The sequence below is a fragment of the Notolepis coatsorum genome, assembly GCF_963971535.1.
Source record: "Notolepis coatsorum genome assembly, chromosome: 2".
NCBI classification, from domain to species: Eukaryota; Metazoa; Chordata; class Actinopteri; order Aulopiformes; family Paralepididae; genus Notolepis; species Notolepis coatsorum.
Window position 1 is genome coordinate 43,612,452 of NC_140166.1, and position 23,293 is coordinate 43,635,744.

Genomic DNA, 23,293 nt, shown 5'->3' on the forward strand with positions numbered 1-23,293 from the left:
AATACTTTTTTCATACAGTCAACATATTCTTAAATAATAGCGCTGCCCGAGGCTGGGCATGATACAGTCAACATATAGCAAGAGAGAGAGCGAGAGAGAGCTCCCGTTCTACAGTCAATATACAGTGTACAGAGAGAGAGAGAGAGAGAGACACATTGGAAAGAAATTGAAATGCTATTTGGCCCTAAACAGAGAGTACACAGTGGCAGAATACCTGAGCACTGTGACTGAAGATCCTTGACTAGGTACAGACTCAGCGAGCACAGCCTAGCCATCGAGAAAGGCCGCCATAGGCAGACTGTGTGTGTTAGAAAGAGAGAGAGAGAGAGAGAGAGCGAGAGCATGTGTGTTTGTCGTGTGTGTGTGTTAGAGAGAGAGCATGTATGAGAGAGATAAGCAAAGATGACCCCTAAAGGATATTCAACTTTTAATGAAAGAACAAAACAGAAGGAAAAGATAACTTCACAAAGGCAACATGAATATACATAGATCCAAAAGGACAAAGATCAACACTTAAATCCAAAGAGAAGAGGGTCTATACCAGAGAAAACAAAGCAGCAAGGAGCCAATGGCGACATCAGCTAAATAGGCTAGCCAGGTAGGGTACTGACACCAGGCCACACACAGCTTTGGCCAACGGCCCAACGCTACCCAAGCTACACAAACGACCAAGACAATGAATTCACACACAGCACATGTCGTATCTCCAAATGTTGTGAAGTAACATATGTTTTGCCTGGAAAAAAACATCGTTATTAACAAAACATTCGGGAGGGGAAGGAAGAAGAGTGGGGTAATGTCATGACATTTTCATTCATCTTACCTGCACCAAGGAACGCAGGGCGAAAGGCCGCAACACAGGTCTCCACGTTGACGAAAGGCCTCTCGCTGGCGGGACAAAAATAAGCTATGGCCAGAGCCTTGTCATGGTGCAGGCCCGACTACATCTTCTGTCAAAGATGATGTCGTAGTCAGAGTGCCAGAACCCCTGCTATTCTCACGGCTAATGTCAATGGTCGTAGCACAAGCTAAAAGCTAACTCTAGGCTAACTGATAGCATCAAACTAACGTTCCCAGCCGAGTGCAGCCGGCAGCTAACGTCGTAGCTAAACAGCTAACTGGCTAACAGTTAGCTCAACCCGGCTATCGCTAACCATTAGCTAACGCAGAAGCAAGCTATGCGGCTACCACTGAAAGACTGTACAACGTGAGAAAGCAATACAGGTGCTGACACCAGGCCACACACCGTTAGCTACTAGTACTACAACAGCTAGTCGGTCAGTTTGGCTCAGAGAGAGAGAGAGAGAGAGAGATATCCACGGCGGGAATAGAATAGAGTTAATAGAATAGGTTAAAAACTCACCAAACGTCAAGTGGTTGGAGACAACCGCGTGGAGTTGACGAAGTTCATCTGCCAAACGACCATCCTCTTCATCTTGGCTGCATGCGCTGTCTCTAGGTTAGCTAATGCTAGTTAGCCTTTAGCTAAGCTAGCTACTAGCCGACATCATCATGGCTATATCCCGACTGCACCATGACAAGGCACCGGCCATAGCTTCTTTTTGTCCCGCCAGCGAGAGGCCTTTCGTCAACGTTCCTTGGTGACCGACCGACTGATAATGACCGACCTCTTCGTCTTGGCTGGCATAACTAAGCATAACCTCCAAAGCTGCACGCGCGAAATAGTCAAACGCAGCTGACGCACGTCCGGCGTAAACATGATGTAACCACTCCCTTCGTTGAAACCAATAGTATGTCTGCTGCAGAGCCCCAGAGCTCCAATAGTGAGTATGTCTGCCGCAGACCCAGGAACAAGTCAGACACATTCTACAAACGTGTCTATGTGAAATATATAAGCATATAAGCAAAACTAGATTTTAGGTATATTTTAGGTATATTATAAAAAATAATATAATAATAAAAAAATATAAAAAAAAAAAAAAAAAAAAATCTTTTTTTTTGTGCGAGGCCCCCTTCCCGCGAGGCCCTGTGCGACCGCACTGCTCGCACACCCCCTGAGGCGGCCTGGCTGCAGGGGCCATGGTGCTGTTTATGATTGATACCCTGGTGGTAGGCTGGTAAAGATATTGCCTCCTAAAAATGTCTAAACGCAAGTACAGGAAGTACAGGCTACAGGCGTTCCGGTTTCGACAAAACAATTATAGAAACGTGTGAAGTGCACAATATTTTCCTGGTTTAAGCCACTGCAACGGCTTTGCCTGAAGAATTTACCACATGGCCGGGACGTTCTAGCTCGTTTGCCGACAGGATTCGGGAAAAGTTTGGTCCGTTCGGAGGCAGCCTCCAGGGGAAGTACATACACCGGAAATTCTACCACATAGACACTTTCGGCAGTCGTTCTTTACCAGGCTTTATCTCACCGAGGAGATCAAACTGGGAACGAGGTTACCTTGGTGGTTCCCTCATCTGTTTTTCCCTCATCTGCTCTTGTTAACCCTTTCACTGCCGCACTACCAACGGTTAACCCTTTCACTGCGACAATACACAGAAGGTTAACCCTTTCACTGCCACACAACAGCAGGTTAAAAAATGTATGCACCTTTTTCGCTCTCCCTCACAATCCCAACATCTCCATAGCAGCGCTAATTTCGCAAGTTTTCGGCAACAACCTTTTTTCCATGACAAAACGAGACGATAAAACTAAATAAAAATAACCCCTTGGTACAAAACTATGATGAAATGTATTGCTATTTCGTTAACCTTAACAAAAGGACAAATGAATTGTCTAGTATATCTTATCCAATGCAGGCTACCTCCTGTTATTTATTTTTATTATTACTTCACACTGTATCATTAAATGCATGCATATTTAGTTGGAGGTTCTTCAGAAGAAAGTTTTTAGGAGTGAAGCGCATTTAAAATCATCACTGTGCTTGATGAACGGTTACGGAAATTATTTCATAAAATAATTTGAATTGACAAAAAAGTTACAAAAATACATTTGACTAAAATGAGACTAAAACTACAGTCATGTAGATTCCGTCGACCAAAACAAGACCAGAACGTCTATACATTTTGTAGACTAAAATTAACTATAATCAAATGACAAAAATATTACTAATATTAGCTATTATTAACTCATATTAAATTCAAAAGACTAAAGACTACAAAATTAACACTGCCCCACAGGTTCTCTGACGCTGCACCCCCCCCCCCCCCCCCCCCCCCCCCCCCCACTCTTCCACACACACACCCTCTTTATCAGCTCTCTTCAGCTGGTTCAGCTACTGCCATGCCAGTTGCACACACTATACTCTCCTGTCCCCTTTTGATAATCTGGTCCCTTTGTTCCACGCGGCGTCAGATTTGTGCAGCTTTCCACGCATCAATATTGGTAGCAGTATGATGAAAAGCAGCGCCGTTGCCCACGTTCCCCTGATCATCAGGAGCTGGATATGAACAGATGGCTTCCAGTCCTGCGAGGAAGCTTTGTCTGTTGTTGTTGTTGTTAGATATCTGTAACTTGGAAAGGTCTGGGCACATGTGCGTTATGTGTGCTTCTTCATTGGTTTTTTTACCTGTATCTCCAGAGTCTACGAATATAATATCTCATTCCATTCTGTCTCCCCTATGCAAGATACAGATTTCTAAGGTGTGTGCGGTGCGCGTGATTTTTTTCCATAGCCTTTGTTTGCGAAGACGCTCTCTGATTGGCTAGCCCGCGTACAGCGAAGACCCTCTCTGATTGGTTTAGCTCCGTCTTCCGCCTTGTACATAATATTCTCCGCTTCGAAGTGGTTATGCTTTGGCCCTCTTTCGAAGTGGGTTATGCTTAGAGTTAGCGTTAGGGTTAGCCCTAACCCTAACTAGCATAACCCACTTTGAGAGCGTCTTCGCGAAACAAAGGCTACGGAAAAAAATCACGCTCGCCGTGGCGGTGTTGCTGTGTTACCCTTTGTTCAAATGGATCCACTGGTACTGTCTCTGTCCATTTGTTACAGTGAGGGAGGCGACCTATTTATCATCATATGACTATGCACTGTGGCACATACAGTGCAATAAGTGAGACGGATCATGGTTCCTCTGCGTTTTGTCACGGGACTTCCCTGGATGACCTTGTACAAACTAGTAGTGCAAGGCAGCCCTCTGGTGTGCTGAGCCACAGCTAGTCCATTGCAAACGGCGTATTGCGTTGTTTTCCTTTCCCCATCGCAACCGTGCATTTTTGCAGAGCAAATATTGATTTCTGTTTATAGCACATGGAATGTACCCAACTGGTTTGAAAAAAATCCTCATAACCGTGTTGGTTTTACGCGGAGCGAGCTAACAAGTGAGCGCTTCCCACTCCCCCCCCTCTCTCTCTCTCTCTCTCTCGCTCTCTCTCTCTCTCTCTCTCTCTCTCACTCTCTCTCTCTCTCTCTCTCTCTCTCTCTCTCTCTCTCTCTCTCTCTCTCTGAGGATTTACATTGACTTAATGTGTGGATATGAGATCATTGCCTATCGTTAATGTGGTATTGCATCAACTTATTATCTGCACAATCTGTTTCCCATCCATCCAAGCCCAAGAAACCGGTCATCCATTGTGGTTGCTCACAGAGCTCCGAGCGCGACCAGTCTCCCCTCGACGCGTGTTCCGTATATAAACAGGAGTAGGAAATAGGGGTGTAACGGTACACAAAAACCACGGTACGGTACGTACCTCGGTTTTGAAGTCAAGGTTCGGTACGGGTTTTTGGTACAGTGGGGGAAAGTTTGGCTTTCCATGTTCCACTCAGGGGTGATGTAGTGTGCAGTAACTAATTGTACTTGTAGGGCTGTCAAAGAATATTCTATATTGAAATTAATAATCGACTTGTAATTATTTTTTTTAAATAATAATAATTATATTAGATTGTGAAAAAAAACAGCCCCTGGTGGCCGGTCGTTAGTGGTTAACATACCGTTGTATTTCGTTCTGTAGGCCTACACTACACAGCCGTTCGGTACGGTACGGTACACACTGAAGCGGTTCAGTTCGGTACGGATACGTGTACTTTTACAAGTAGGAAATGCTGTACTGTAGGGGCCGTACCGAGCAAGCCGCGTCCCTTGAACTGTGCGGCCGTGGAGGGGAGCCCTGCGCACATGACTGTTGCCATCTCAGGTTATTAATGATTAATGATTAGTGGCCCCCCCCCGCTGACTGTGCGGTGGAGATAAGAGGCTGTCGATGCGGCTAGCTTGTAATTAAATGCACGCTTCAGAAACCAAGACTTTGATGACTGCGGAACACTCTAACGCCTTCTGATCTGATTCTGAAATTTGTTCCTATATAATTCAGACAAACTGATGGAATTTTACGAACCATTTTTAATTGTGAACTACACAAATGATTGCGTACGTTGGACGAATCGTACATAAGACGGTAAGCGCGTTTCACATAATGTCGGCGTGAGGAACAGCACAGAGATACTCTCAAGAATTTCATTTATTTCTTTTGCTAAAGTGAAACATGTCTTTACTCTTGCTCAGAGAGTGACTGGCTATGGTTCCGTGTTCACATCCGTCTTGAAAACGAGAGGATCGGGTGTAACCACTTACACAGTGAGTGCATCACAGAGCACGGGCCAGGCAGATGTCCAAAAACACAGAAACGACAGAGATTTATGCTGCTTTTTACACTTGAATCATATCCAGCCATATCCAGAGCAAATGCGTTTAGGAGGGTACGGTACGGTAGGTAGTACGAGACTAACAGTGCACTGTACCAACCTGTCCTAGTCTTCTCCTGCATCACAGGGATGCACTTCAAAAGGCGCTGTTGTGTATTGATATTCCGCCTGAATACCTGGTCCCCTTCTTTGGATTCTGCATGTTTTATTGGATGCCAGGGATTGGCAAATATTAATATCTGGTCGTCTCCATATACAGACTTGATTTGATTAATTTGATTTGATTCAGAGAAACAGGCAGGAGGACTGGACTGACTTGGATCTATAGATGCTTAATGTGCTTGAAAATGGCTGGAGGCGATGAAAGCTTAGATGCCGGCTCTCAAAAGCAGCGCATGCACACACACACTCTCCCATGTGCAGCACGTGTAGTTGTGTGCACGAGCACCCATATAACGTGCACATGCGCCTGCACTTGCGCACACACACACCGTTCAGATCATTTTGCTTATAGATAGAGGCTACACTATGTCAAAATGAAATCCCATCCTCTTTCTCGCGTGTTCTGCTGCGTTTAATTTAAGGGGGGGGATACTATTTTAGGCACTCTGCTGTTCTCAGGCACCGTTGTGAATGCAGCCAGATCCTATTATCTGATAATTCTGTGTTTGAGAATCTTTCCCCCAATTCAAGATGGGTCACACCGGAATTCCATTAATCTGGGGGGGGGGGGGGTGGGGTAATCTCAAAGGGCTGCTGCAGGCTCTCTCTCTGTGTGTACGCAGAGGACAAAGGTAGGACAGATAGCGACCCGTCCTCCGAACCGGCGAGTCAAGTGCACACGGAAGAGAGAGATCGAGATCACGGAGATGTTTATCCTGGTTTATTATGATGTGGTGCCAATATGACACATTCGGTGTGTGTTTGTTTAAGCTTGTCTGGAAACGTGCGCTTATCCTGATTTGCGACACAACGTGCACTCTGTGAAAGTGTGTCCCTTTTTTTTTTTTTTTTTTTTTTTTTTGCATGTTTTTCACAGAGCCGAGGCCAGTGAATCTCAGGTTGAGAAAGATTATTCATTGTACAGTATAATTTCTCTTCTTTTTAGTGAACATTGAAAACAGATCCCATAGACCCCGAACTCCACAAGGATTCAAAAGGACGACAGACAGGAAGGAAGTAACCCATAAGGATTTTTTTTTTTGCTTAACCAGAGATGGCATAGAGAGGCCTAATTGCATGACACATCGTTGTACTGTATTCACAATGTTGCGTAATGAATCATTGTGAGGGGGGGGCTACACGACTCCTTGAAATGTGAAAATAAATCTAATTTGGACAGACTCGCGGTGGCATATGCATATCACATGACAGACAGAGAGGAGGAGAAGTGACAAGGCTCATCAATCAGAACCAGACGTCTCCTCCGTCCTCAGTCCCTCAGTGTCTCTATATCTTATCAACACTATAGGATCCCTGAAGGTAGCCCGCCGCGCCTCCCCACGAGTGTGCTCCTGCAAGGAGGCTCTGGGGGCTGTTACGGGTTCTCAAGGACAGGAGAAGATGAATAGAGGAGGTGTGCAGAGGACGAATGGAGGAGGAAGGGGTGGGTGGGTGGGTGGGTGGGTCTGTTGGAGTGGGGGACGGGGGTGTGAAGGTTAGGGAATGTGAAAAGGGATTCACCAGTAGCAACAAATGTGGATGTGGAGCGTTGTCATAATTCGAAATTGGCTGGACGGTGTTAAGAGTCCCGACGGGCCCGATACGGGGCCGAGATTCATATCACGCCATAAATCGATCAATACAGAATGTATTAATTAATGTTGTGTTTCTTTTTCAAATGTAGCCAAGAGTAAAGACCCGAACCCTGTCAAAACAGCAGTCAAAGTGTATATTTTCAGCACTAGGTTTGTTTACCAATGATTTTAAGTGTTAACTCATTTGATGCCACGGATTAGCCTCATCCTGTAGTAGCTACCGCCATCGCTGTAAACGGTGGGAGTCGCTCACCTTGTTTGCAGGGCTATAACTATTTAAATATTATAGCTATATATGCAATACTATGGCCCATTTGACATCGAGTATCTATTGTTGAAGATGTGAAAAAGAAATATTTTTTCCATCCATACATTCTCGTTTTATACCGTGGTGAATATAAGTATGGTTTTAGAGTGGTCTGGGGTCATTCCTGGGAGGCTAGTAATAGCCCACGACGCATATTATACTTAATCCATTGGCATTTTATCCCTATACACGCTACAATAAAAAATTCAAATGCATATGGTACATTATGTTCCATCATGCATGCATGAAAGGGGGGGGGGGGTCGTTTCTGATTAATTGATTGTCAATAATGGCATTTGTTAGTACAACAGCATACGCTGATCAGGGCGATGGCTATGAAAACAATGCACAACCGAGCTGAAATTGACGATAAATTGCTCTTACCTGTGGCCGATGAGATTCCAAAAAGAATATTCCAATTATTTGATTGCCATCTGGTAGATCATATGTCCATTTGGCCCACGCCATAACCCCCCACAGCATAATGAATCCGGCATCCCGAAAGCGATTCAATGCGATCGGGTATACCCCTCGGTCCAGCCTGCTCGAAAACTCCGCCCGGAGGAATTTCAATGATACACAGAGTCATACACAGAGTCATACACAGAGTCAGAAAGAAAGTGCGACATCGGCCGCATACCACCCGGTGGCGGTATTGGACCTTTGCGATCTCAGACACATTGCCACACAGTACCACAGCCTTGCTGGATGAATTATGAATGGAAATAGCGAATAAAAGAAAGAACGATCCAATAACGAGTATACTCGTTGTTGGCGTTATTCGACTGGTGGCCAATAACGAGTACACTCGTCGTTGGCTGGGAATGAGTTAATAGCAAAATATGACTTTATAAATATCTCAGCGCATTCCGACAGAAACCGGATGAAGTAGACGGAAATAAAGGAAGCTGTCATAAGTGTGTGTAGTCCTATGAACGAGGAGACCCAGGGCTTTCGATGGGCTTTCGAATTTCATAAAACTACACTTCCCAGCTCACGCCAGCCAGCCCCTGTCAATCATCTGACTTCCAGTATGAATGTTATTTCATATCTCACCTGAACGTTAATGCCATAAAATAGGACATAGTTAGTTTCTTTACCTTTCTGTGAACGTCTGGGGAAAATACGCAGACAAAAAAGTAACTGTACTTACAGTAGATTTCATTCACGGTTTTTGCTGCCTTCTGATGATCTTCTCTCCGTCACAATTTAAATTGTATTTCTCCGTTGCACAAAAGCTGGCTGGCAGTCGCATTGAATAATCTACTCCGCGCTACGAAAGTCTGTAAACGTATAACGGAATATAGAGAGAAGGCTCTATAGCAGAGGTCCCCAACCATCGGGTCGCGGAGCGGTACCTGGCCGTGGATCATTTGGTACCGGGACGCAAAGAAAGAATAAAGTTGTTTAAAAGGAAATATATTTTATTTTCATTAGTCTTCATTCGTATTTTACTTAGAAACATTTTCACTTCAGCCCTTGCCTAACTCTTTTTCGTAAAATAAGTCTCCTGCCATAATGCTCCCCTTCGCGTAATTCACTCACAGATCGCGCTGTGGTTGTGGCAGAGACATGATTATAATCAGGTTTTTATGCACCTGAGTCTCCCGAACACATAGAGACAGCGTACATATGCTGAGCTATGGTAACGCGCACCTACGCCCTACCAGTGAATGCCTCTCACCTGCAAAAGGTGTTAGATGGGGGAGGGGTTAGGTGGCAAAGGCCAGTGGGTATTGTAGTTCTGCATGCATCTTAGGAGAACAGCCAACGGCCCCTTTGAGGCTCTGTAGCTCAAAACGGGCTATTGTGTTATCATCTTTGTTAATAAGACATAGATTGAAAAGTATCCGCCCGATTTGTACTTTGATATAACGTAAAACATGTTTTATTGAAGCTTGCTTAACAAGACCCTATTGTCTGTGCCTGGTCAGAATATAAGACAATTATTAAATTAAAGTAATAAATAGAAGCGCTGGTATACAGGATGAGATACAAGAAGATGGCTGAGGGCCATTTCCCCCGAGGGGCAGGAGAACCACTCAGAACAGGTTGAAGTAGAGCAGGCATGGTTAGACGTTGTAGGTCAGACTGAAGACGGCATGAAGCAGATCCATGGCGCCCGTGGAGGTCAGAACCAGTTTGAGGTCGAGCAGTCGCTGCAATCTGTATGTCAACCAGCGTTGTAGTCGAGTCCGAGTCCAGGACTGATTTTCAGGACTAGTGACTCGACATGGACTTGAGCACTGATGACTCAGACTCGGACTCGAGCATTGACTGCATACGGACTCGGAAGGTGCAGACGAGGAATCACACTTGTTAATTAATAAATACAGTTATTTATTAAAAAGAAAAAGTGTAATAGGCCCTAATCATTTGGCATACGATATTGATGGCTAGGGCATTTGTTTGGCTATTGTGTCACAAAGTAAATAAACTCCCTTTGAAATGGTGACCGCAGTGTCATTTAAAAAAAGAAATTATATTTTACCAGGTAGTCGCTTGAGATCAAATATCTCTTTTTCGAGCAAGACCTGGCCAAAATGGCAGCAAAACAAAAACACACATACAAATACACAAAACACAGACAGAGACATAAAAGGCAAAGTGGGGCAAGGGGATACATTTGAGCTGCAGCAAACAAGATTGAATGGGATTGGGGGAGATTGGAGGGTAGGGTAAAAAGGTAGAAACAGGATGGAAGGTGAGGCTTTGCAGGAGGTTGCTGGGGAGAGAAGGTCAAGTTAAAAATACAAAATATAACACCACATTATGCAGTGAAGCATCGACATTCTCCCATCTCATTCTTTGAAATGCCCTTAATTTGAACTTTAAAATCAGATATGGTAGTGAGGGCCTGCAGTTTTTTTAAGTCCATTCCAGTTTTTTTATTTGTATGTCAGCTCTTTGACTGCCAAGAGTGGAGTGGACTCAACCTTGATGTCTCGACGACATTGAAAATGACGGTGACCTCTGTATTTTCGAGAATAAATAAAGGTTGATGATGATGATGATGATGACTCGGACTAGGGTAATGGGGACTTGACTCAGGCTTGACTCTGGCTCTTTTTTGGTGACTCAGACTTGGACTCTGACTCTGGGGACTCGAGACTCGACTCAGACTCAAGATTTAGTGACTCGACTACAACACTGATGTCCACACACTATCACCATAGGCGTAGTTTGAACTTCACGCCAGGGGGTGCGACTGCGTGGCGAACGATACCCGCGCCGCGATTTTTTTGACCTTTATTTTATTATTTTAGCGTTTTTACAATGCCCTAACCCCTAATTTTTTATTTTATTTAGGTAGTACAGCAGCACACACACACACTCACACACACAGCACTACGGGGGATCATTTTTAACTGACTTGAAAAATGGAGGCTCTAATTATTATTATTCATAGAGACTCTCGGTCTCGAGCAATAATAATTATTACAGCCTCCATTTTTCGTGGACGAAAAATATACCAGACTATAGATATCAATTTTCCCGAAATAACGCTACCTGCCTCGACAAAATCCGTGCATTGGTTATCCAGATACATTAATTATCATCTCAGAATAAGTGGCTTTGTACAAGTGTTACAATCTATCGCGCGGGGCATTCTGCTGCTGCTGCTTGGCCGCGCGTTAACCCTTTCACTGCCACACTACAGAAGGTTTGCCTTATAATGTGACATGATTACTACTATAAAATGAATGTATTGTAAAACAAAACATAATAGAATTCAGATTTGTTTCTCACAATTATTATAATTTTATTAAAATAAAAATAATCTTGATTTTTTTTTTTTTTTTTTTAAAGCAATTTCACCCCCGGCCAGCAGGGGGTGCAATGCACCCCCTGCACCCCCATAAACTCCGCCCATGACTATCACTGCAATAAGCAGACATGGGAGCAAATAAACAGACATCCTAATTGAACTAACAAGATTAAACTAAGGGTCTATCCCCGACCAGGTGAGATCAGAGTAGGCTGAAAGAGAGAGAGAGAAAATATGGGTCTTAAAGCAAAGAATTAAAAACGTTGACAGAGCAGGCACCTCTGATGATGGTGGGCAATTTATTCCATCGTTTCAGGAAGTAGAACAACATATCTGAAGGACATTGGAAGGTTAGAAGGTGAGTTAGAACTCTTAGTTTTCCCAATATATAAGGTATTTTTGGCACTTCCACTTTTAGACCTTTCACACTGTCTTTTGGTGTGACGCAAAAATGCCGAAAATAACACTTTTTAGTCAATACTAAATTTAAAATATATATTGCCGGGCGGTCAGGTGGCGTAGCGGAGATTGCGTTCATCACCAACGCCGGAGATGCTGGATTCGCGTGTTCGAATCCAGCTCCCAGCGTTGTCACCAGCTTGGCTGGCCGTTCACACTAATACAATTGGCAGTATTAGAGGGTGGGAAAGCTGATGGGTGGGTCCTGGGCGTTGTGGACAGCGACCCCTACAGTTCGGTCGGGGCGCCTGCACAGCGAGGGTAGGATCTGGAGGGAGGTATTGTGACCTTCCACATGTTACACTCTCCCGGTGAGAATCTGTGCTGCCGGCTGGCTGCACATGCATGCGTCGGAGGAAAACATGTGACAGTAGGGGGGAGTGCGCAACAACCAGGAAGGGGGTTGGGAATTAGCATAACGACTAAACAGTGGGATGGGAGAAAAATCGGAAAAAGGAGGGGGGAAAAAGAGAATAAAAAAATATATAATAAAAAAATATATGAATATGGCGTCACACCATAGCCTATGATATCCAATATTGGGTCAAAATCTTTTAGTTTTTGTTTAGGGAGCATTCAAAATATTATGCGCCCTGGACTTTTAGAATATCGCACTCACAAGTAGACATCTGCATTGTCAATATGTAATTAAATAAATAATAAATGCATAAATTTTCTTGTTTTAATTCAAAATCAAACTTTGTGAAATGTTCATGGGACAGTCACACCATTATGAGCTTTTACTAATTTAGACTTTAGACAACCCCAGAGACACTATAATAAAGGTAGTATAATATACTATTGTATATTAATACTCTTTAGACAACCCCAGAGACACTATACTAGAGGTAGTCTAATATACTATTGTATTTAACACTCTTTAGACAACCCCAGATACACTATACTAGAGGTAGTCTAATATACTATTATATATTAACACTCTTTAGACAACCCCAGAGACACTATAATAGAGGTAGTATAATATACTATTGTATATTAACACTCTTTAGACAACCCCAGAGACACTATACTAGAGGTAGTCTAATATACTATTGTATATAAGGAGATGTAGTCTGACGTCATTTTAGTTTACCGTATAGGGAAAATCATTGGGAAAATGTATTATCCCTTCTATCACCAACATTATTGTTTAAGCATTTTTGGTTGAAATACAATTATACATAATTATTTTACGATTAATTGTGAATTGTTTCATGTTGAGCTATAGATTGTGGATGAATACACACAGAAAGGTATACCATGCCAATGTTCAGGCTTTATTTGGTTTAAACGAGACGATTTAGAAATGTGTCCATTGGAAATACATTGCCATTTCAAGCGAGGTGGATCGGCCGGAAACAACAACGACGTAACCACTAAACCTCCCTATTAACACTCTTTAGACTGACTAATAGACTATAGGCTACTAGGTTATATATATTTGTCTTCCTTGCAATTCAACTCGCAACAATGGATGTACTTGAGGCTCTGAGTCGACTGCATATTTGACGTGAAAGAAAGTTAATAATTTGGGGACCATGAGATGTCTCGCTAGCAAGCCAGCTATGGGTTACAGGTTATTAATTTAGAGCGGTGATTAATCTTGAACCGAAATAGGGGCAAGGAAACTATAAAAGAACGAAGGGTCATGGCGTCACTGTGTAGCATGTGAACGCACATTGGTGCCAAGTGTTGAAACTTTCTGTACGGCCGACATTGTGTTGAATGGCCATCTCATTCAAACAGGTTATTTATTACCTTGGATGACGGCAGCAATTTGGTGCATTATTAACTAGCTAACTTAGATAGCTTGTATATTTAGAATTTTAATACAGGCTTCAATATAATTGGTAACAAAGTCTGGGACCAAGCAGAGCATAGAACTCTGGTATTCTGACGTGATGACCCTTCCTTCTTTTATAGTTTCCTTGACTACAGGCACATTAAACAGTTTTAACGCACACCTGCCAGCCAATCAGAAAGGAATATTCACCCAGACCATGGTATAAATAATACTTATTCAAGGCTTGAGTGAGTTCAAGGCTATACCTTTGCTCTGTGTTCCAGCACCTACAAGACATGAAGGTATTCAGAAAGCAAAGTTTGCTCATAGCATCCAGATAATAGAATGAATTATATTAAATCATGTAACAAAACTGCTTGTCAGGCAGCTTGAAAGCATCAACTGCCTGTGAATAATAATCTGCCTTGTTGAAAACTGTCTGCATTATCAGTATTTATAAAAGAAAAATGCATAGCAGATAATTCATGTTACAATTTATCTTCAAAAGTTGATTACTCAGACTTACCTGTCAGATCCGTGGCATATCTTATTTGTCAAAGAGAATACCTGGTGCACATCAATGCCTATCACCCACGGCCCTTCACTGAGTCTGACATGGCAGATGTTGTATTAGCGAACCAGCCCTCGAACATTGATTGTTATCGCTGCTGTTATGCCTACATAGTAAGGAGAGGACCAGGTCTGCCATCCAATGTCATATGCCAATCTCCATATGCCAATCTCCTAGAATGGAAAGGTTTTTTTTTTTTTACCAACCATACTTAGCTATTTAATGATAGCTTTTTTTACTGGCATCACCACTTATAATTCCATTTGTATCCACTACCCCCACTATGCCTGTGCTCTCTGTCCGCTACCTTCTTTGAGTGATAAGAAATAATTCTGCTTTGGGAAGATAAATGGGCTCGGTTTTAAAAGAGGTAGGGGGGGGGGGGGGGGGGGGGGGTGGAAGAGAGAGGAAAAGAGACAGCGTGGGCAGATGGTGGGAGCGTATAGCGAGTGAGTGGCTGTGATACGACAGGCGAAGTTGGAGAAGTGTGGGAGAATTCTTCAGCAGTTACACTCATCATATCATAATTGCAGCCAGAGGCGTATTTAGACCACTATCACTAGGGCACGTGCCCTAGTGATGATCATCTGTGCCCCAGTGATGATTTTTTTTTTTTTTTTTTTTTTTTTTTTTTTTTTTTTTTTTTAACAAATGTTTTTTATTTTCCCTTTTTTAACATGATCAAATGATCATTTAACATGATCAAATAATTATTATAATATTTTTTACTTCGCTTTGAAATATTATAGTGAAATATTTTGCACTGCATTTATCTTGTTGAAATCCTCCAACAGGCTCTTTTTTGTAAGTTGACTGGTTTGCACACCAATAATACAGTGCAATAATAGAATAGTAGAATAGATAGTAAAATTATGCAATAGAATGGCCAGAGTAAAATAGTGCTACAGTACAATCAACAGCGGGGTGTATTAGAAGGCTATGGTGAAGAGGTACGTTTTTAGCTTATTTCTGAAAATATTAAGAGATCTAGCTTCCCTAATGTCCATAGGTAGTGTGTTCCATAACTTTGGTGCATAGTTAGCAAAGGCTGCATCCCTGATTTTCTTTAGACTGTGGCTTGGAACCTTCAATAGACCAGTAGTAGATGATCACTTACTTGTAACTTCGGGTTTGATCCAAGGAGTAAGTTGCCCCATATTGCTCTGTAACATTTCTCTTTTTGTTATAGGACCGACTAGTAGGATTTCAGTTTTGCCCTCATTTAATTTTAGGAAGTTGTTCGTCATCCATTTGTTTATTGCTAAGAGACAGGCGGAAATGGAGTTTATAGCTGTGTGATCATTTGGTTCAGCGGAGATGTACAATTGTGTGTCATCTGCGTAACTATGGAAACATACATTGTGCTTTCTAATGATGTCTCCTCAATGTTCAATGTTCAATGCAATGTTCAATGCAAGTAAAGCACTTTAAACTTTAAGTATGACTAAATGCTTTATTGACTATATATATAGTAACTGTTCCAAAATGCATAGATTTCTATGTATTTTAGGGGTTTGGGTGGCTAGCTCTTTTTAATTAATATAAATGTCAGATTGTTTTATTTATTTCATAGATTTCTATGCATTTCAGGAGTTTGGGGGGCTGGCTCCCCAAAATAATTAAATAACATAACCCTAACCTAACCATAAAACCGAAATAAAGTTAAAAAAAAATAGTTACAAAATCCACCCATTTTCGCCCACAAACCGGCCAAAACCGGCCAAATTTTTTCCGCGGTCGCGCTACGCGCTCCCGCTTCGTAGTTGTTGGTGCCCTTCTGTGCCCTACTGAAGTGCTGGGTCTAGATACGCCCCTGATTGCAGCCAGGTTTTTAAATATAGAAGTCTGGAATATGTAGATTCCACACACAGTGTACCGTCGCTTTGAAGCGAACAGCGGAGCAGACTTCTCAAACATGAGGGAGATTATAGGAAATGTGCCCAGGGCGGTGGCAGTGTGACGTGGAACCTGATCGTTTCTTCTTCAACTTTCTTCCCTTTCCCCCTTCTTTTGTACCTTTGGGTTTAGACCACTGTCGCCTCAGGCGCACAGCTCGAGAAACAAAGGGAGAAGACATGCCGTCAACATAGCCAGCAACTCCGGCGATGGCGGAGAGGACACAAGTGTCCCCAAATCTGTTCTCCGTTTCATGTGTTGTGAAAGAAAGTGTGCCAGCCAAAGCAGCGCTTAGAGCGTGCGCCACGGATGAAGAGCATGGCCAGCTTTCTGGAGCGAGTCTGTGTGTTGAGAGGCTGACTGGCAACCCTTCACATACTAGAGAAGGAGAGAAAGAAATGGTGGCTAGGTCCGTGTACGTTTTGATAGAAAAAGAAAACGGAAATACGAGGTGTTTTCCTATTTCCGTTTGAAACCAAAATCAAACTATCAAAACGTACACGGACCTAGCCACCATTTCTTTCTCTCCTTCTCTAGTATGTGAAGGGTTGGTCTGCCCAGTCTGTAGCTCATTGTCTACCTTACTACGATAGGAAAGAGGTGTCCTTTGTGTTTTAAAAACATTTCGCTTAAGAATTATTGACGCGGAAATTCGAATCTGTGAATATCTTTCTAACTTGACCTAAGTCTCCCGATTCCGATACAATAAAGCGAGTCTTCATCACAAATCATATTCTCAAAATAATCTGACCGGCAGATATTATTGCTGGCGGACCTATTTCGGCCTGCGACGAGCCGCCTATTGCCAACCACTGCACTGAACTAGGATATCTGTTGGGTAACGTGCGTTTAGACAACAACACTATTTGGGACAGGACAGACCATATTAGGCTATTACTTCACATACAATATCATGTCTAAATGAAATGCACAAAAAAAAATTTATGTATATAACGTTACCCTGGTATAGATCTGTATGCATGTGTATTTATTCATAACGTTATACATATTCGTTAACGTTAGATCGTGCATGGCTTTTACATTGAAAAATGTACTTGTCACGTGGTTCCGTTCTCCATTCTTCACATCAAAAACGAAAAACTAACTATCAAAACGTACACGGCCCATTATTTACTCCTTTTTTTCTATTGATTCTGACACCAAAATACGAAAAACAGCTCCGTATTTCAGTTTTTCCCCGTTTTTTCGATTTTGGTTTCAAACGGAAATAGGAAACACCTCGTATTTCCTTTTTTTTTTTTTTTTTTTTCGTATTTCCTTTTGAAACGAAAAACGAACTATCAAAACGTACACGGACCTGGCTAGTTTTCCCAGGAGCAGACCAAGCATTTTATTTTCACTTGATACGGTTTTTACCAGGGTTCCTCCTACCATGTCTGCATAATTCATATGTTGACATCATTTGCATTGCTCCATGGTCTCATGAACATAACATGTAAACAGTCAAAATATGGGGGATATTACTAGAGTGAGTTATATATTTTGCATGGCAGAAAGATGGTTCTCAAGTAGAAGGCTTTTTCTTTTTTTAAGAAACCTTGTGCTTGTGTGTATTTTCAGCCCGATCTCGCTTAGAATGTAAAATAAAATTGCCCACAGGAAAAAAGGTACATAATATGCGTTGTTATAGCCATAAGTAATATATTTATGTATTGTATATTGTTTAACATGTGTGCGTATTAGAAATAAGTACATATATTACATATTTAAAAAAGAAAAATCAACCATTTACATTTTCTGAAAACTAATAAAGGATAACTTCACTCTTTGCAGTATGACAATCTGACACAGTACACTTCCACACTGTAGCTAGTTGTGGAGAGGGGCCATAAAGCACATACACATTTTGGGATTTTGATACGTTTCACAGGAGAGCAAACTGAGACGAGCAACTCAGGATGAGTAAGAATACACCCTGAGCTTCCCGTCTCTGAAAAAGCACTTTTATCATTGTTTTTGCATAGGATTTATGATTGCCCATTGTTGTCTGATGAGGTATTTTACAGTAATTGTGAGTCATACAGCATTAGCTTGGGTATAACTAAAATAACGTTTTTGTAAAGTATGTCAATATTACGTGATTAGAGCTATATAAAACGGGTGGTGTAGACGTGGGAAAATAAAGGTCACATGTCACCAAAAAAAAGAAAAAAAATATATATATATTGGATAATGTTTGTATGGCTTGTAATGTTTGTATGGCTTTGCGCCAACACTCCCCTCCACTGTGAAACATGTGCTTCCGCTGTGCTCAGAAAGTCCAACTCCTACCTCCTCCTGATCTCTTTTCAGGGCTGAACCCATCCTGACGCGGATGAAGGAGGATCACACTCGCATCATACTCCCCGCCATAGACAACATCAAGTACAACACGTTTGAGGTGCAGCAGTACGCCAACGCCGCCCACGGCTACAACTGGGGACTGTGGTGCATGTACATCATCCCTCCACAGGAGTGGCTGGACAAGGGCGATGAAACGGCCCCCATCAGGTGAGGGGCCCCGGGCTGCTGTACAGCCTCTATTATACATGAGGATGTTTGATGAAATATGGATAGCCCTGGGATATGACTTATTCATGTGTGGAGCTCAAACTCAAACTCAGGGCTCGGCAGGTGTGACGTAGCACGCAAACACATCGTCATCATCATCATCATCAAATATATTTATTCTCACTGTATTTAATACTCGTGAGATCATTGGGGTTGCCCTCATTTCCAGTGATGACGAGCTCAAATAAACAAGTTACAATTAAAAGTAAAACAAAGCGAAAAACGCTCCTGCGCTAGACGCTCGCAAAGTGCTGTGACTTTCCACATATATATTCCGTATATATGTGGAATAATGTTCTAATTACCTTTTCCTGAAGTCATTTTGAAATTTCAGAAACCGTGCCAGATAAAACGGGTACTTTTAGGAAAAGTCATTGAGTGACAGAGCTGGAGCTCGACCGAGTGACGAGGATACATTTATTGAAAATGCCTAGGGGTCATGTGACGCCTTGTCGGCTGTGCTTGCATTGAAGGATGTTCCAGGAGTCAGGAACATCAACAGAAAAGGCAGACCTTCTGGGCCCTATTCCCCGTACCTGGTTCAACTAAGTCGATCAAGAGTCCCATTATCCAGATTCAATTAACCCGATGTTTGAAGCCGGGATTTTCCTGTTCCTCGAAGGTGGATTCAGTCTTGTTAACTCGAACCAGACTTGATACTCAGGATCAGTGCGCGCGCCCGCCTCAGCTGAGAAGACAGCAAGTGTCGAGAGCAGAGATCCTGATTTTCTAACGGCATTGATTGATTGATTGATTTAAAACTTTATTAACAGATTGCAGTACGGCTCAATAGCCTCGCCGACAAGTTAAATGCACAATCTATAGGCAAATTTTAAGTCCCTCATTACCCCAATCAATCAATCAGATTACATTTCTTTAAATGTGCCCTGCTGGCAGTAGGTTCATGGAATGGATAATCAAATGAGATCTTGCTAGCGAAAATAATTAGTTCAACAGTTTCAGAATAAGGATACGGCTCTCTTATCCATTGATGGATGTATGGTTGATGTTTCATTTGTCTGCCACCGTGGTCTGATGGTCGAGGATTTTGTCTTTCACACGGACGACCAGTGTTCGAATCCCACTTCTTCTAGTTTTCTTTTTTAAATGTAAATACTTCAATTTGGTGCACGTTGAGAGCTATATAAAGAATGACATCCTCAATGCATGTAGATTTATAATATTTTAACTTAAAACTAGGCTACTTTTGCGTATAATCATTAATATTATATTCCAAAAAAATTATATTGGAAACGCGGGGCCTCGAACTCGGATTGCCAGCTTGCCAGGAGTAAACACTGGCCGTTGGACCACTGTGCCAGACGGGATATATCCATTGTGTATCCCAGACCATCAATGGACAAGAGACCCGTGTTTAGAATATATATATATATATATTTTTTTTAACAATATATTTATTGGGTTTTAGTTTGCAAATTACAACATGTATATCAGCAGAGCAGTATTCAGCAAACATTTTCACCCCGTTCTCCCTCCCCTAACCCCACCCCACACAAAATAATAATTGACTTCAAAAACAGGTTCACATAGGAAGGATACAGATTTAAATAAAAAATAAACATAAATAAATAATAATACAACCAAAATGTTTTACACATTAAGTAAAGGGTGTTTCTTGTCGTTTTTACACAATAATAAGAGTTGTCCCACAGTACTCCCCCTAATCCCGTTCTTGTTGAAGCAAGTTCCCAACATTCGTATTATGCTTTAAGAAGTACACAAATGGTCCCCAGGCATTATCAAAAATGTTTTGTTTACGTCTAACAATATACACCATCTTTTCCATTGACATATTTGAAGCCATTTCTTTAATCCACATACCAATTCTTGGTCCATCAACATTTTTCCAATTAAGAGCTATTACACGTTTTGCTTGTAATATGCACATATCTATAAATCTAAACTCTTTGCGTTGTAGATGTGGGGTGGTAGGATATAAACCAAGATTAAAAAGCTTGGGATTCAATGGCAACTTCTTTGATAAGATTTGATCGATCAGATCAATAACATCTTGCCAGAAGGTTTTCACTTTCACACATTCCCATATGCAGTGGAACAGTGTCCCCCTTTCCTCACTACACTTAATACAAGTATCTGGAATATTATCATTAAACTTATGCAATTTAGGAGTTATATATGTACGCATCAGCCATTTATATTGTATACGTTTTAGGTTGCTACTGACTGTCTGACTCTGTGCCTCTTTACATGCCACGCTCCATTCTTCTAAAGATATTTCCTCCTCTATGTCTTCGTTCCATTGATTCAGTTTTGATTCAGATGATTCATCTGAACCAGATACAAATAAGTCGTATAGCATTGAAATTATACCTTTACCATAACAGTGTCTAGTGACTGCTACCTCTAAGATGGAAATGTTCGGTATATCCAATGAATGGTTCTGAGATGATATAAAACTCCTTAGCTGAAGATATTTAAAAAAGTGATGTTTCGGAATATCATATTTTGTAGATATTTCCGCAAAGGACATGAATACTTCATCCTCCTCCCTGTATACGTCTTGCACTTTCCTTAACCCCTTTTCAGCCCATACTTTAAATCCACTATCGTTTTGCCCTGATTTAAAATTGGCATTGCCCCAAATAGGACTGAACCTGGATCGGGACGTATTTATTTTCAAATATTTGAGTGTGTCAAACCACACATCTATCATGTTTAAAATAATGGGGTTGTCTGTATTTTTCTTCAGATATTTACGGTCTCCAGAATACAAATACAGGTGCAAGGGTAAGCTCGGTTTAACAGAGCAGGATTCTGAATGGATCCAAGCAGGGGGATTCTCCGATGAGAAGTAAAACATGATCGTCCGCAATTGTGCTGCCCAGTAATACCATTGGATATTTGGGCATTTCAGGCCTCCTCGGTCATATGGTAGGTAAAGTAGAGATAGACGTAATCTGGGGCGTTTATTTTGCCATATAAAGTTGGTAAACAGTTTCTTGATTCTTGTGAACAAAGACAAGGGGGGAGGTAAAGGGATATTCTGGAATAGGTAGAGAGATTTAGGGAGTATATTCATTTTTAGAATATTAATCTAATTAATATTAAAATAATTGAGATGGGTAGGGATGTCCAACGCTCTATTGAAGAAGTACTAGCTTCCAGAATTGGGTCATAGTTTATCTGAGAAATCTTATTCACCTCAGGGACAATTTTTATTCCCAAATACGTGAATGTATCTGTTGAGTTGAGAGTAGAAGCACAAACAAGCCCATCCTCCCTCTCTCTTTCATTGAGTAACATTATAGATGATTTGGAGTGATTCACTTTATAGCCAGATATTTTCCCAAATGTTTCAATAAGACTTAGGAGTGCTGGGATAGACCTGTGTAGATTTTTTATCATTAATATTACATCATCGGCGAAGAGGGCTATCCTATGTTCTATATGACCTTCTCGAATCCCATGAATATCACTGTGCATCCTCACCGCTATAGCAAATGGTTCGATCGCAAGAATGAAAAGTAAGGGCGATAAAGGGCTCCCTTGTGGGCAACTTCTACTAATTTTAAAGGGTTTAGAGACCTTGCTATTCGTCAGAACTTCTGCCGTAAGCCCTGTACAAAGCAATCTAACCCATTTGACGAATGTGTCTCCAAAGAATATTTTTCTTTTGAATGAAGTTTTATCTCTTTATTCTCAAATGCATTAATCCCAGTTACAATATCACAATAACGTGTGAGTGATGATACAATTCAACAATCCTCAGATTCCTCGTAATTCATAATCCACAAAAACCACAATCCACGCATACTGTAGACACTTCAATTTTATGCTTGAATGAAACACAATCCAGGCGCTCCCACAGCGGAGAATATGAAAGGAATCAGAGCCAAACGAGCGATAGGTTTCAATCATTAAAAATATCCCTGCAGGATTCACATTTGCAATGCTGCGCGTTGTTAAAATAACCACATAATGTGTACATCGCACCTAGCGAGCGCCACGGTATATATAACGTGCATTATTTAGGACAACGTGAATTTAGTATCAGCATTTTGGGTCTATTTTACATTTCAAAAGCCCCCTCTGGAAGAATGAAGCACAAAAACGTAATTCAGAATGGTATAATGCAGATCCTAGACTGTGAGAATCATTTCAGGAAGCGAGCTGTCATTTCTTTGCGGGGGCGTGGCCATGGTTCATCCAGCTAAGTGAACTTAAGCCTGCTCTCGACCAGGCTCAAACTTTTTGATCTGTTGTCATGGTGATTTGGACAATCGAGCGTTGGGGAACAGAAAGGTCCGGCTTAAGTCAGGCTATACTGGAAATTATCCGGCTAACTCAGTTAGCCAGGTACGGGGAACGGGGCCCTGAGCTCAGAACAAGCTGGAGGAAACGTAAGCACAAGCCAAGTCACTTGAACGAGTCAGATATACGGTCCAAAGTGCCAATCCAGCAACATTGTGATTAGAGCTGCCGCGGTATTGATGATTTCCTTACCGCACAAATTTGCAAAATATTTCCTACCGCCGCGGTTATTACCGCACGCACACAAAAAAAAAAAAAAAAAAGTTTGAATGCAT

General features: G+C 41.8%; 1 protein-coding gene across 1 annotated transcript in view; it reads left to right on the top strand.

Moving 5' to 3' along the window:
- Positions 1-23,293, top strand: part of galnt9 (polypeptide N-acetylgalactosaminyltransferase 9) — a gene marked incomplete at its 5' end in the record, with an annotated part of 262,491 nt that overhangs the window by 108,222 nt on the left and 130,976 nt on the right. The window contains 1 exon segment of the mRNA XM_084307545.1: positions 18,468-18,665. Within this exon segment, the coding sequence (XP_084163671.1) occupies positions 18,468-18,665 (198 nt within the window).